Source organism: Bos indicus x Bos taurus, chromosome 10 (assembly GCF_003369695.1).
Source record: "Bos indicus x Bos taurus breed Angus x Brahman F1 hybrid chromosome 10, Bos_hybrid_MaternalHap_v2.0, whole genome shotgun sequence".
Lineage (NCBI taxonomy): Eukaryota > Metazoa > Chordata > Mammalia > Artiodactyla > Bovidae > Bos > Bos indicus x Bos taurus.
Window position 1 is genome coordinate 31201875 of NC_040085.1, and position 13792 is coordinate 31215666.

Here is a 13792-nt window from a genome sequence, read left to right on the forward strand (position 1 = left end):
GCAGAGATTGGAGCCTCATAGCCATGTGGGCTTCAGTTACACGGGCATAAGAAATCTGCCAACCTGCCTGTGTGCCAGGACATCAAGGGTCCCTTCCCCATCCTGAGCACAACCCTGAGAGGCGGTATTGTTATCCCCTCACTGTAGACAGGAGACTAGTAAGGAATGGGTTCCAAGACCCACCGTGAGCGGGCTGCACAGAACCTCAGCAGTGTCTGGCTCACTGCTGCGCTCTCTGTGGCCTCTTCGTGAGGCTGTCTCTCTCTCAGTTTCTCAAGCCTGTGCTTCTTTGTAGAAGTCACCTTTATCTTAGCAGATGGACCGTGTGCTGTTTGATTCCATAACAGGCTGACACACTGCAGGGTCGGGACAATGGGGCCCCAGCACCTGAATTCAGGCCTTGGGAAAGGCTGGGGGAGCCCAGGCTAAGGGGAGAAGGGCAGGGGAAGAGCCTGATGCCTGTGCCAGCCCACCAACCACAGCCTCTTCAGCCAGGGCCAGAGGTACCTCAGAAGCATGGCCTGGCACCGACTCAGCGTGCCCTGGGCCTCGGGGTGTCCGCCCTGGAGCAGGCTGCGGCTGGCGGCTTCCAGCGCGCTCATCTTCTCCGCCTGACCCTCCAGGTCCTGCTCACGCACCCTGTGCTTCCACAGCAGGGTCTCCACGTTGGCCAAGCAGTCCTGGGAGGCGATACTGTCTACAGGGCTGCCCTCCCAGTCCCCAGCTACCTGCTTTCCTATCAAACACATCCCCCCAGTCCCTCCAGGCTATATCTGACTTTAGATTCTCAACCGGGAAAGGTATGAGGGAGAGGGGTCAAGTGTTAGAATTTCCAGGGCTTGAGGGCTGGGAGCTGCCCTTGGACTGGAAATCTCAGGCAGCAGTGGCCGGTTTGATCCCTAACGCTGCTCTGGCAAACCCTCCCTCACTCCTGCTGGCACCTACCCCCAGACCCTCACTGGCTGGGCAGGCTTCCAGGCTGGAGAGCCAACTTTCCATCTGCTCCACAGAGCTCAGAATCCGCTGTCGAGAAAGGAAAAGGCAGGAGAACGTAAGTAGAGGGTCCAGTCACGGCAGGTAGGTTGACTCTGTGGGTGGCCCAGTGGGAAGCCAGGACTGGGGCCTGGCTCAACAGAAGGGGTCACAGCAGGCAAGGTTTGCAGTGGGTGAGGTGAGTGGTGGGTGGTGGGAAAGGCCCCTGGCACAGCAGCCTCTCTGGCTTTGGCTTTGACCAGGGGCAGTGGGTTTAGTACACGCACCAGTGGTGGGGGTGGGATGGAGGCTGCCTACCTGTAGTTCCAGGGCCTGATGCAGGTGGAGCTGGTGCTCATGCCAGGCCCCTTCCAGACTGTTCAGCTCCTGATTAAAATCAGCCAAGGCCTGGCGAATGTTGGGGGTGGATGGGTGCCCCGCAGCAAGCAGTTGCTGCCCTGTGCGCTGGGCCAGGCTGATGCTGTCCATTCGGGAATCCAGCTCAGCCTGTAAGAGGACTGGGCTCAGATCCCAGAGGCTGAGGCTCCCTGAGTGGGAGGGAAGAGGGCCAAGGGGAAGGAGGAGAGGTGGGGAAGACAACTGAGGGGGCAGGATGGACGAGGGGAAAGGCAGAGGCAGCCGACACAGAAAGAACCCAAGACAAAATTGTGGTCACAATAAGGGGGAGGAGGCCAGAGAGGAGATGAGATCCGGGAAAGGCCCCAGGGTCTGGGCTGCTCACTTTGAGTTCCTGGTGTTCCTCCAACATGTGCTGGGCCTCCACAAGGCTGCCGGGGCTTCTCCGGGAGTCCAACTGAGCTCGCAGCCTCTGGGCCCAGACCAGCAGTTCCCGAAGCACTGCCTGCAGCTCCTGAGCTTGCTGCAAGGCGTCCAGCGACTCCTTCCTGCCCACAGGACCCATCAGCTAGTCCCAGAGCCTCCCAGCCCTTTTGCCCCCGTGCCCACCAGTGCTTCTGTCCCTGAAACGCTTCAGCCAAAAAAAGGTCGGAGGGTTGGGAATTAATAGGCTGGTGATACCGATTGTTATTAAGGGCAGAGAAAGACTCTTAGGGGAAGGCTGGGGATTGAGATGCTGCAGGGGCTGGCTCAGCAAGAGGTGAGGGAAAGAGACCCTAGGTTTGTACCACTTCTGGATCCTGCTCTGGAGCTGCCGCCAGCTGTCCATCATCTCCTGCTGCTGGTGGCTGAGGCCGTGGGCCACCTCAGGGCTTCTCTGGCAGACTCGGCCTGCTTCACGATCTAGAGGCTGTGCAGGAAGCCAGGGTCAGGGGCTGGGGCCAGGAGGCAGGGGGTGCTCAGGGGAGCCCAGCCTGCATCTGAGAGGACCTGGCTGTCTCTTGAGGTCCTGACAGCTCACCCCTCCCCCCCATCCATGGTGCCCAAGGTCCTTTGGATGCTGTACCCTGGGCCTGGGCCCTCCCCCGACTCCCCAGCTGCACACCTCCACCTGGGCCTGGAGGAGGCCCATTTCCTGCTCCAGCTCCTTGTGTTTCTGCTTCAGCCTCTGCACATTGTCCAGATCTTTCCCACAGTCCAGGGCCTGGACCAGGGCGGCCTGGGGAGGAAGGGGGTGTTACTATTGGCCTTTGCTCCAGCCCCTTCCTTGTGGCAGAGGGGTCGCTGGCTACAGGGTTTCTGTGTGGAAAGCAAGCGGCCAGCCTGATTCCCTTCTCAGTGCCTGGCATGGGCTGGAGCAGGCCGCTGGCCCTGACCAGGTGTCCTTCCTGCTGTGAAGGAGGAAGGTTCCCAGGAGGCACTTGGGTCTGGAGGTTCCCAGCGGCAAGAACCTCTATGGTGTGGAGCCTCCACATGCACTCTCACTTGACCCTCATTCCTTCACAGGGAACCGAGACGGACCAGCCTGGCTGTGTAGGAACCAGACGGGCAGTAAGAACAGATCTCTCTGCATGCCCAGACCAGGGCACCACCTTTTTAACACAGTGCTTCTCAGGCTGTGTACAATTTTCCCGCCTCTGCCAGCGTCTTGGCCAGGCGCCCATGGGTCAGCTGACACATAGCCCAGCAAACCTCCTGCGGGTTCTGGCTTTGCTCAGGGACTTCAGAGGACACATGGGGAGGAGGGGTTGCTCCAGCCTCTGGACTCATGGGAGAAAGGAGGCAGGTGGGGCCAGCCTCCGAGAAGCAAATCGGGGCTTCTAGGTCCAGAGTTGACTCTAAGAGCCCCTGGCAGACCCACTGATGGCCCCCTAGTGGGACCTGCCTCCAAGTACCCAGCTGAAGAGGAGAGGTGGGCCAAGGGTGGGAGGCACGGTCCCCTGGCTTCGTCAGCTCCTCCACTGCTTACCTTCTTCCTGACCTGCTGAGTGATGTCATCAAGCTTTTGGGACAACGTGTGTATTTCCAGGGCCACTTCGAGCTGCTGCTGGTATCTGAGCAGGTTGCCATGGAAACTGTTCCACCTGAGGGAGAGGGTGTAAGGCTGAGTCTGGGTTGGACCCTTAGCCCCCTCTCCCAGCCCCACTGCTTCTTGCTCTGGGACCGGCCTGTTGTTGAGCTGCTGCTGCCGCTGCCTGATGGTCTTGAGTTGCTCTGTGTCCTGAGTCTTGAGCTGTGGTGAGAAGTCACTGATGCTTCTGATGCGGGCATCATCCACCGTGTCCTGTGGGGGTACAGGGTGTGGGCATTGGTGGCACCAGCTGAGCCCCTTCTTTGTGCTGCAATCTCTACTTGGAGGGTCTGCTTGGGCCCGAGAGAGCATGAGGAACAGCTTGTTTGGTGGTAGCTGCTTCCTCTGTGTGGTCATCCCATCCCATGCCTGGTGCACTGAGCGAGATACTCTTGGGCAGGAAGCCCAGGGGAGGCTCACTGGGAGGACAGGCATGCATTGGTGAGCATAAGCTTTTAAAGTGAAAATGCATCTTCTCAGGATAAGAAAAGCCAAGTAAGGGCCTGAATGAAACAATGAGCACCAGTCTCCTTAGGTTAGGGTGTCCCTGTCCCTGGGAGCCACCAGGCTGAGAATGCCACTATGGGGAGCTCATGGCCACAAAGGGAGAGGATCCTCGACAATGGGAGGGCTGCAGGTGTCCTGCCCCAGGGACAGCACCTTGCATTGGTCTACATTTCCAAAGTGCTTCCCAAGAGGTGTCTCATGTGAGGTGAGAAGGGAAGGGGTGTTCTCTCACAGAAGCCAAAGCAGAGCTCAGAGACCGACATGGTGAATTTATGGCGGAGCCAGGACTCAAGCCCAGCTCAAGTCTATCTAGCACTCTTTCTACTGTAGCATCTGGAACAGCAGCGGCTGTGAAATCCTACTGGTAAAGGCTCTTATATTGAAGCACTACAGCCTTTTACAAAGTCATATACTTCATTCAGGGGGTGAGGTTAGCAAGTCTGGGCTCTTAATACATGATTGTGAATACACTTGGCTAATTTCTACACCACCTGAGAGAAACTGATTTTGGTGGTGTGTATGAGGGGGTTGGGGAGGAGATGTTGAGTTGGTTGATGAGGAGGGTTCTGAGCCACTGAAGTGTATTGATTAGCCACTACATCCAACCATACATGCATTCATTTAAACATTTTTTGGGAGAAATAATCATAGGTGCACAGGAAATTGCACCAGTGTATAATGAAGGCCCATGTACCCTCCCCCAGCTTCCCCTGATGGTAACAGCTTATATAACTATAGTGCAATATGAAAACCAGGGCATTGACTGGTATAACTATTAACTACACTACAGATTTTATTCAGAGTTCAGCAGTTTTTACTCGCACACATCTGTGTATGTGTGGGAAAGTATCGCTCTAGGCAGTTTTATCATATGTATAGATTCCTGTAACCACCACCATTCATATATGCTCTCTTACCTATGAAGGAAGCAGTATCCCCACTTTAAAGATGAAGAAACTAAGACTTGGCAAGGTGAGAGAGCCTGTCTAAGCAAGCGCAGGTAGTAAGCACTGAGCTGACATGAGGACCCGCCTCTGGCTCCAGAGCCCACACTGGGTCACTATTTCCTGATGCAGGGCACCTTACCCCGGCCCAGACTCCTCGGAGCTTGCGGAGCTGCCTGTGGAGCTGCTGGCAGTGCTCGCGGTCCTGGCCCAGGTCGCTGACATTCACCATCACCTCCTGTGGGGGCCATGGGTTGGGAAGGCTGTACTCTGAGCACCCAGCCCTGGGGGCACCTAGCTCCCAGGCACCCAGCTGCTAGGGGCAGTGCTGGGGCAGGCGGTGACTTGGGGAACTTCCTGCCGGGGCTCCCTCCTCCATCTGCCAGCCCCACAGCCCCACTGCCAGCTCTGTCCCTACCCAGCAGGGTCTCACCATCTCCTGGATCCAGGCCTCTGCAGTGTCCAGTCTCTGCAGGAACTCCAGGATGTTCCGCTTGTCCTCCAGGTCCTCGCCCCGGAGAGCCACTGCCTGCCTCAACTTCTCCCAGTGCTCCTGCAGCTCCCGCAGCCTCTGGGAGACCTCTCCCACCAGAGGGTGGCTATGTGCTAGGAGAGCCTCGCCCTCCTGGGGAGAGAGGGGAGATGCTGGTTGTCACTCTTCCTCCCGCTTTTTCTCCATCACAGGCTCCCCTTGCCTCAGACCTTTCCTCTTGGCCATCTTGGAATCCCCACTGTGGGTCAGCGTGGGGGCTGAGGGCCTGGCTGTTACCTTGACAACAGAGGTTATGATTTCCTCATGGGCCTGGACCTCAGCCTCAAAGGCCTGGTGTTTCTGCAGGTGTCTCAACTTAGCTTTCAGGTCCCCAGAAGGGACTGGCTCCTTCAGTTGCTGGAGTTGCTCCTGGATCCAGTCCTTGGCCTGGTGGGGGTGGGGACGTGAGTCTCACAATGCTGATGGTCCACAGAGATGTCCCACACGCTTGCCCTCAGCTGTGCCCAGGCAGTGGACTGCTGGCCCGAGGGGAGGGCTGGGCAGTGCCTGGTAAATAAGATCCAGCAGCCTGGGCCCAGGAAGACAGCCCCAGCTCAGCTGGCCCCCCAGCCACAGGAAGGGCTGGGCAGGGACCTTGGGTGGGACCTCATTTTGGAGGTGAGGCTCGCTGGCCCCGGGACACTGGACTGATCTGCTCCCTCCCAGTGCCTCTCTTTGCCCTGGGTCTGCAAGAGCTTAGGAAGCAGAGGGGTCTCCACACACAGGGTCTTCGAATCAAACGTCTAGGCTCCAGCATGGCCTCTCAGAAAGCCATTTAACTCTCCAAACTTCAGTGTCCTCATCACAGGGCTGTGGCGAGGCCTGAACAAGCTGCGAAGGTGGACATCATCTGGAACTGGGAGACATGGCCCGAGTGCATGGCACTGGGCTGGGGTGGTCTCTGACCTGGGTGGTGGCCCTGATGAAGGCAACCACCAGCAGGGAGGTGTGCAAGGCATGCTGCCGACTCTCCACCAGTTCCTTCACCCGAGCCCGGCGCTCCAGCACTGTGCAAAGCAGATCCTGTGCCCTGGGGCCTCCGAGCATCTTCACTTGCTCACACAGGGCTGCCTCCTGTGGGCAGAGTCAGGGGTCAGGGAGCAAAGCCTGCTGTTCTTCCACTCAGAGGCTGGCCCACAGGGAAGACCCGCTCTTGCACTGCATGGCTCAGGGCTGGCTGGTCCTCCCAGCAAGCCAGAACCAGCCCTGGCTTTCACCAGACTGCCCCCCTTGGCTCCCCATGACCATGTGACATGGAGCCACGTGGCCCTGTGTGCCTGCGGTGTGGTCCACTCTGTCCAGGCCCTCCTCCTGAGCCACACATCCCATTCTGCTCAGTCAGCCCTGACCAGGGGCTCCTAGCCACCCCTGTACATCAGCGTTACTGTGGGTACACACCAAGCCCCCCACATCCCCCACTTAGAACTCCCTAAATTCCCAAACTGCCCCCATCCCACCTCTGACTCCCTGAATCCATTACCTTCTCCTCCTGTGCAGCCAGCACCTTCTGGAAGGTCTCATGCTTGCGGATTAACTGCTCTACCTCTTCCACCGAGCTCCCCAAGGCACTGGTTTTCAGGAGGACCTGTTTCAGTCCATGGAGAAGTCAGAGAGGCCACCAGGGATGGTTCAGACAGTCAGCCCCCACCCCCATTTGCAGCCATCTGGGCTGAGGCAGGGCACGGCCTCTGAGCTCCACATCAGGGCAAGAGCCAGGGTCCCAGGAAGCAAGAGAGTGAGCCGGGGAGAGGAGAGAAGAGGGAGCACTAGGCAGGCTCTGGGGTGAGGGCACCTGCCTCCCGGGCCTTCAGGATCTTGTCCAGGCGGCCACACTTCCTGAAGAAGAGCTGCTCCTGGCCCATGGCCTGCAGCCTCTCCTGCTTCTGCTCCCAGGCCTGGAATACCCGCTCCCGCTTGTCCCGCAGGGCTTGCAGCCCATCCCGGACCTGAGGATGGGCACATGGGGAGCCTGCACTCCAGAGAGCTGCCTGCATGGGACAGACGTGGGTCCCAAGGGGAAGCCTCTGGGGCAAGGGCACAGGGATCAGGTGCAGGCTCGGTTCAGGAAGGCTGGGGGGCGGCACCGGGAAAGGGGGGCCTACCTCCGTGATGCATGTCCCTGCAGCCAGAAGCGCCTGCTGGCCCAGCTGGGCGGCCTGCTGGTACAGCTCCTCCCGGGCCTCCAGCATGGCCCGAAGCTGTTGGTGGGCGCTGAGCTTCAGTGGGCCGCTCCCAGGCTCCTGGGAACCTGCCTCCACTTGCAGCTCCTGCCACACGCTGGCCACCCAGGAGGTGTAGTCCCGCACCTGGATCCCAGGGAGATGGAGGGAGAGCTAGGCTGGGTGGCAGAGAACTGGGCTCTGAGCCACAACCACAGCCCGCCTGGAGTGCACGCACTGGAGTGGCCTGAGCTGTCCTGGGTCAGACCTCAGATGAGGCTCGTGAGGCCTGTGGTCACCTGGTTCCTCCACTGTCATCCAACCCAATTTTCCCAGGTCACTAAACTTGCACAAGGGCCAAGCCAGCCTCCTCCTGCCCTGCCTGGCACTTCTCTCCACCCTGGGTTTTCGCTGCCCCTCTTGCTTAGAAGTTCTTTTCCTCCCTTCCATCCCTTCCAAATTTCCATATTCATCAAGGGCCAAGGCCTTCTTTCCCTGTGGAGCCACCCCTGCCCCCTGACATCTCACTGCCTACCTTGTCCTCTGAATCTCTGGTTTTGTATTTATAAAGTCTTCTGTTGATTTACATGCAAACACATGTTAGAGCTGGAGGGGCCTTAGATCCTAGTCCTGACAGCTCAGTACACAAACGAAGCAGGGTAAATAGCACAACAAGTGCGCAGGAGATTGTAACCTCCAGGCGCTCACACACGAGGGTAACAAGCTGGGGTCAGGGCCTTGCTCAAGCCCACGCTGCTAGAAAGTGGCAGAGGTGGGCCTCTAAAGGTGAGCCTCTAAAGGTGGGCCTCAAGCCTTTTTACTGTGTTAAAGTTTGAGTCTCCCAGTCTACCAGGTACTGGGACAGCGATGGCCAGGGCCCTCTGTCCCAATCTGACTCCCAAGGCTCATCTCCCAGCTAGACAAGCTCCCTGATGGCAGTGATTCTGTCTTACATATGCTCTGTATTACCCCCTCTCCCCACCAACAGCTCCTAGCAGAGAGCTCAACACAGATGTTACAAGAGATGCTGGCTGATCCAGAGGTCGTCGTCTAGGACATTTGGGTCTCTAAGAGTCGGACACGACTGAGCGACTTTCACTTTTCACTTTCATGCATCGGAGAAGGAAATGGCAACCCACTTCAGTGTTCTTGCCTGGAGAATCCCAGGGATGGCAGAGCCTGGCAGGCTGCCGTCTATGGGGTCGCAGAGAGTCGGACACAACTGAAGCGACTTAGCAGCAGCAGCAGCAACAGTTATGGGCTTCCCTGGGCTGTTTTCCCTCCTGAGCTCTGGCTGGTAACCCTATGTCCTGACTGCACTGTCACACACGAGCTGGTGTCAACCCAAAACTAAGGAGTCACTGTTGCACCCCTGTACTCAGCCCTCTGGCAGACACCAGCATGTGCCCAGGACTCTTCCTTATGTTCACATCTGTTTTGCCTCCAGAGTTGGAGGGCCTCATTAATGCATGCACACTCACAGCATCACACACATACACACACACACAGCCCTGGGGAAGGAAGAACCCTCACCGCCATGTGGAAGCGGGCCAGGAGCCATGCCCGCTCGAGCTGGGCCCGGCGCTGCTCTGCTCGCAGCTTCAGGGTCTCCCAGGCCTGCACCAGGGCCTGCTGCCTCTGCTGTACTGCATGGGCCTGCGGCCCGGGCCCTAGCTTCTGCACCGTGCCTCCCATCTCCAGCAGCTCCTGCAGCTGGGGGCAGGGTGGGGATAAGAGGGAAGGGTTGTGTCCTCCTAGAGATGAAGGGCCTGCCCTGTCCCACAGCTCCCCCTGGGGTCCTGCCCTTGGAGTGCAGTGGGCCCGACTGGCAGCTCCGAGAGTGGGGAAAGCTGCAGAGCAGACGGGCAGGCCTGAGGGGCCCCGAGGGGGAGAGGCAGCCAGAGCAGGGCTCACCTGCTGGTCAATGCCCATGAGTTCACGTTCCAGCCCCTCATGTCTCCTCAGCTGGGGCTCCAGCCCACGCAGGTCCTGGGCCACGTCACAGGGGAGGCTGGTGGTTTTCTCCTGAAGAAAGGGGATCAGGAATGGAGGGTGTGGTGCTGGGTCAGGATCCACTTCTAGAAGGAAACGTCCCCCTGATCCTCCCACCCCCGGCTCACACCTGGACCTGGGTGAGGGCTTCCAACATGTCTCGGTGAACCTTAAGGGTGGCCTCAGCATCTCGGAGCAGGCGGCCTCGGGCCTGGGTCAGCTCCCACAGCTCTGACCAGGCAGCCCTACTCACGGGAGACGGGTGGCAGATCAGCCATTGATTTAACACCTCATTTCGACCCCTCGCCAGGCTGGTTAGCCCTCCTCCTCTCTGCACTTTATCCAGGACTGGCCCACATCCCCCTTCTAAACCCTCCCTCCTGTCTGGTCGTGGCCGGGAGCCTCTCTTTCTACCTTTGCTTTGAATTCAGCCCTCTGCTGTTGTCACACGCAACACTTTCCTAATTTCTGAGCTCTTTGATACTCCTTACATCTTGTGCCTTCAAGTCTTAATAAGTCAATCAGATTGTAATTTCTCTTTTGCCCTCCTGATGTACTCAGCAAACTCTCCCTGAGCTCCCAGGGCTGGGTCCGGCTAGGGGTTATGACCCGGGATGACCCTGCCTCAAATATCACAGGTTGGGGGAGGATTCAAACCAGCACGTGGGGAGCCAGGCAGTCCCCACAGCCCCTCCAAGTCCTGAGAGTCAGGGGTTTGGAAAAGCGCCCCTGGGGGTCTGGGCAGGGCTCTCTGACCTGCACACCCCTCCTTGCTTCCCTTCACCACCCACAGGCACCCATGGCACAGCCACCCATGGCAGGCTTGGCATCCCTGAAAGCAGTGCCTCCCCATCAGGGCAGACAGAGCCAGTGTGGCCCTGGGCGCATGCGCCCTCTCTAAGTCTCCCGGGACCTATCTGCCCAGCACCCTTCCCCGAGCCCATGCCCTGGGTCTGCCCGGCACTCACTGCAGATGCTGCTGCATCTGATGGGCCCTGGGGGCTGCTCTGTGCCCTCGTTCCAGCAGCTTCTCTGCCAGCTGCTGGCAGCTTGCCACCCGCTGGCCACCCATCTCTACTGTGCGCTGAAACCTGAAAAACTTGGTGCAGAGATGCTGAGGAGAGAGGGGAAGAGGTGACAGGGTGGCCCCAGCTGGCGAGACAGCAAGCGGCCCAGGGAACGAGGCCCCCACTGACATCTGGGCGCCTGCCCCCACTACTCAGAAGGCCTGTCCTCAGCCAGGACTCATAAGCCCCTTCTACACACAGCCCAGCCGGCCCCTGGCCCCAGCCTCTTCTCACCAGGACGTCCTCATAGTCCTCCCCAAGGCTCTCTCCTCTTCCAGCCACTTGCTTCTGGCTGGCCAGCCAGCCCTGCAGGTCCTCAGCCTCCCTCATGAACTCGTGCAGCTTCAGGGTCCCCTCCAGCTCCCGGTCCCTGTGGGGATAGCCCACGGTTCCCCCGAAGTTAGCTGCCCACACCCCTGAGGACAGCTGACCCAGCTAACGTGGGTGGCCTGAAGGAGGAGGTTATTCATGTTTCCTGCCTAAGCTTGAGGCTGGGGATTCGGGGAGACGTAAAGAAGGCCAGGGCAGGGCAGGTGAAGGTGTAGGTAGGGGGAAGAAATGGGGAGCTGGGGGCCCAAGTTCCTGCCCAGTGGGCCCTCACTGAGGAATTTATGAAAAGAAGGGAGCAATACACAGCAAGGAGCCATCTGTCAGCTCTGTGGGCCTGGGGTCATGGGCTCCTTCCAATCAGAGTTAAGGTATGGAAACAATCAACCATGGCCAGGTTGCCTAAGCCTGGGGAGAGGTACAGCGCCCCTCACCGTGTGGCTGCCAGCTCCTGCAGGGCCTGCAGCCGCTCCCGGAGCCTCTTCTGCACCACGCCCAGCTGGGCAGGGCCCTCGGGGCCAGTGAGGGTTTGGGCTCTCCGGTCAAGCTCCTCCACGGAGCTCCAACAACGAGCCAGGTCCTGTTGCAGGGCCTGCCAGCACACAAGGCTCAGGCTGGGGTGATTTATTCATCTATCCATCTACCCACCCTCCTGATCATTCAACCCATTGATCACACACCCATCCTGTTCCTCCTTCCACTCACCCACCCACCCACACACTCACCCACCCACCCACCCTGACCCATCCGCTCACTCACACACCGATCACTCATCTGCCCAATAGTGATGGGAGTTCTTATTGTTCCAAGAAAGTGAAAATGCAGTCTGTGCCTGCAGAGGGCTCACTATTTAGCAGGGCAAAGTGAACGCTGGGTCCTCTGGGCCAAGGAAGAGAGGCTACGGGAGGCAGGTACTGGGCCCCAGTCTCCCAGTATGAAAATGGACGGAGTCAAGTGAGCAGTCCAGGATGCCCGGGAGATGGAAGCTCTATGGGGCTTTGGCTAAGGGCACGCCCCTTAGGAATGGCCCCCCGAAAGCCCTCAGTCACCAGACCCTCAAACACTGACCACTAGGGATAGGTAGACAAAATGCCCAGACAGGTGGATACTTCAGTGGTAACAGCAAGCAGGATTGCTCTGGGATTCAGGGCTCACATGTGGTTCTGAGAGTCAGATTCCAGGAAGGATGAGGGTGTTCCAGGCCTCTCTTACTTTAATAGGGGATGCTGATGAGGTAGGTTTCAGGGATGGTTAACTCAAAGGATGATATTCAAAGTGTGGGAAGGAGAAGCCTGTGGAAGATGTGGGGATGGCTGGAACAGGTGACCCCCAAGAGAGCAGGAAAGTGCCAGGGGGAGGAAAAGAAACGAGAAGCGAAGGCAGAGAAATCCTGAGGCCACAAGAGTGTGGACCACTATGGAGATGCAAGAAGAGGGAGGGCTCTTCAAAGGGGTGGTGTCTGAAGAGGCGGGCAACTGGGGGTGGGCAGGGGGCACTGCAGGGTTGGGTTTGGGGGGAGGGGCTGGACAGTCTTCAGGAAGAAAGAGCAGGGCTCTGCCTTTGGGTGTGTGAAAGACCCCGTCCTCATGGCCTGTCATCACCCCAGTCCAGACCACAGCGGGGAAGCTCAGCACACACTACCTGGTGCTTCTTAATGAGCCTGATGGTGGCTGTCTCATCCCCACCATAGTCCTGGCTGCTCACCAGCGGCCACTTCTCCTCCACCCAGTCCTCCAGCTCTGATGCGTCCAGGAAACACTGGCAAGAATGGAGTCAACTCACCTTGACATTCTCAGATGGACCCTCCATCACCCTTGGGGACATCAAACAGGCAGAAAGAAGGCTTCTGTTCCCATGGAGACTAGGCAGCTCTGGGCCCCGAGTTCTCACCACTGACCCAGCTCCCTGAGAGCTCCAGGTCCCACAGACCTCACCCGAAGAGGCTGCCCAACTCTGACTACTTCCCCCTGACCCTGTGGCCTCTGCATCATACCTCCTGGAGGGCAGCAGCCTGCTGCAGGTGCCGGGCCTGTGCCTCACACGCCTGCTCCAGATCCGCCCAGCGGCCTTCCAGCTCCTGGCACCGCTCCATGATGTGCTGGGCCTGGGGGTGCCCGGAGGCTGCGAGGTGTCGTCCGGAGCCCAGCACCCGTCGCACCTGTCCCTGGTGGGCTCTCACCTGCACCCGGAGTTCCTGCCACAGAACAGCATAAAGGGCGCTATTTTAGGGCACTCGTTAGCCACAGGGGGCCCGGAACAGAGCCGTGGATGTGCCTTGCAGGCAGAGAAGGGCTGGGGGCAGAGACTTGGAAATCAGGACTCTGAGTCATGGAGGAGGGCATCGAGGCTCTGGGAAAGGCACGTCAGGGATCCTGGGAGGAAACGGGGACTGTTACCTTGTGCTTGTGGAGAAGGCGGTGGGCACCATCTGGGCACTTAGCAGAGCTGGCGCTGGGCGTGGGCATGTGCTCTGCCACCCACACGAGCTCCGCGTTGCTCAGGTGGTGGAAGTGGTACAGCTCAACCGAGGCCTGCAGCTGCCGTCGCCGGCTGGCCAGATGTCCCTGCAGGGCCTCGAACCTGGGTGGACAGAGGAGACAGAAAGGCTGGGAACAGGCGAGGTCCAGTGCCCAGTGCTTTCCTCATCCCAGTCAGGGGCCACAAAGGAAGAGGCAGGGGTCGGGGAACATCTGAAGATGGGGAGGCAGCTGGAAAGGCCCAGGGCCCAAGCTCCCACCCTGATGACCTCCCTGGCTTTAGACTGTGGGGTGCTTAGGAAGACTGGCTGGGGTCTCTGACTCTCCTACCGTAGAAGTGACTCCACTCATAAGGGAAGGAGGCATGGACAACCTCAGGGCCTTGAG

The 13792-nt window shown here is 58.9% G+C and overlaps 1 protein-coding gene across 1 annotated transcript in view; it reads right to left on the reverse strand.

Moving 5' to 3' along the window:
* Positions 1–13792, reverse strand: part of SPTBN5 (spectrin beta, non-erythrocytic 5) — a 49271-nt gene that overhangs the window by 12421 nt on the left and 23058 nt on the right. Inside the window, 24 exon segments of the mRNA XM_027553618.1 lie at positions 508–680; positions 946–1023; positions 1291–1479; positions 1715–1877; positions 2118–2239; positions 2435–2548; positions 3299–3413; positions 3498–3613; positions 4994–5089; positions 5285–5476; positions 5621–5770; positions 6290–6457; positions 6864–6968; positions 7180–7329; positions 7486–7689; positions 9076–9255; positions 9457–9567; positions 9665–9779; positions 10503–10648; positions 10836–10971; positions 11363–11520; positions 12570–12686; positions 12922–13122; positions 13325–13508. Of these exon segments, the coding sequence (XP_027409419.1) occupies positions 508–680; positions 946–1023; positions 1291–1479; positions 1715–1877; positions 2118–2239; positions 2435–2548; positions 3299–3413; positions 3498–3613; positions 4994–5089; positions 5285–5476; positions 5621–5770; positions 6290–6457; positions 6864–6968; positions 7180–7329; positions 7486–7689; positions 9076–9255; positions 9457–9567; positions 9665–9779; positions 10503–10648; positions 10836–10971; positions 11363–11520; positions 12570–12686; positions 12922–13122; positions 13325–13508 (3483 nt within the window).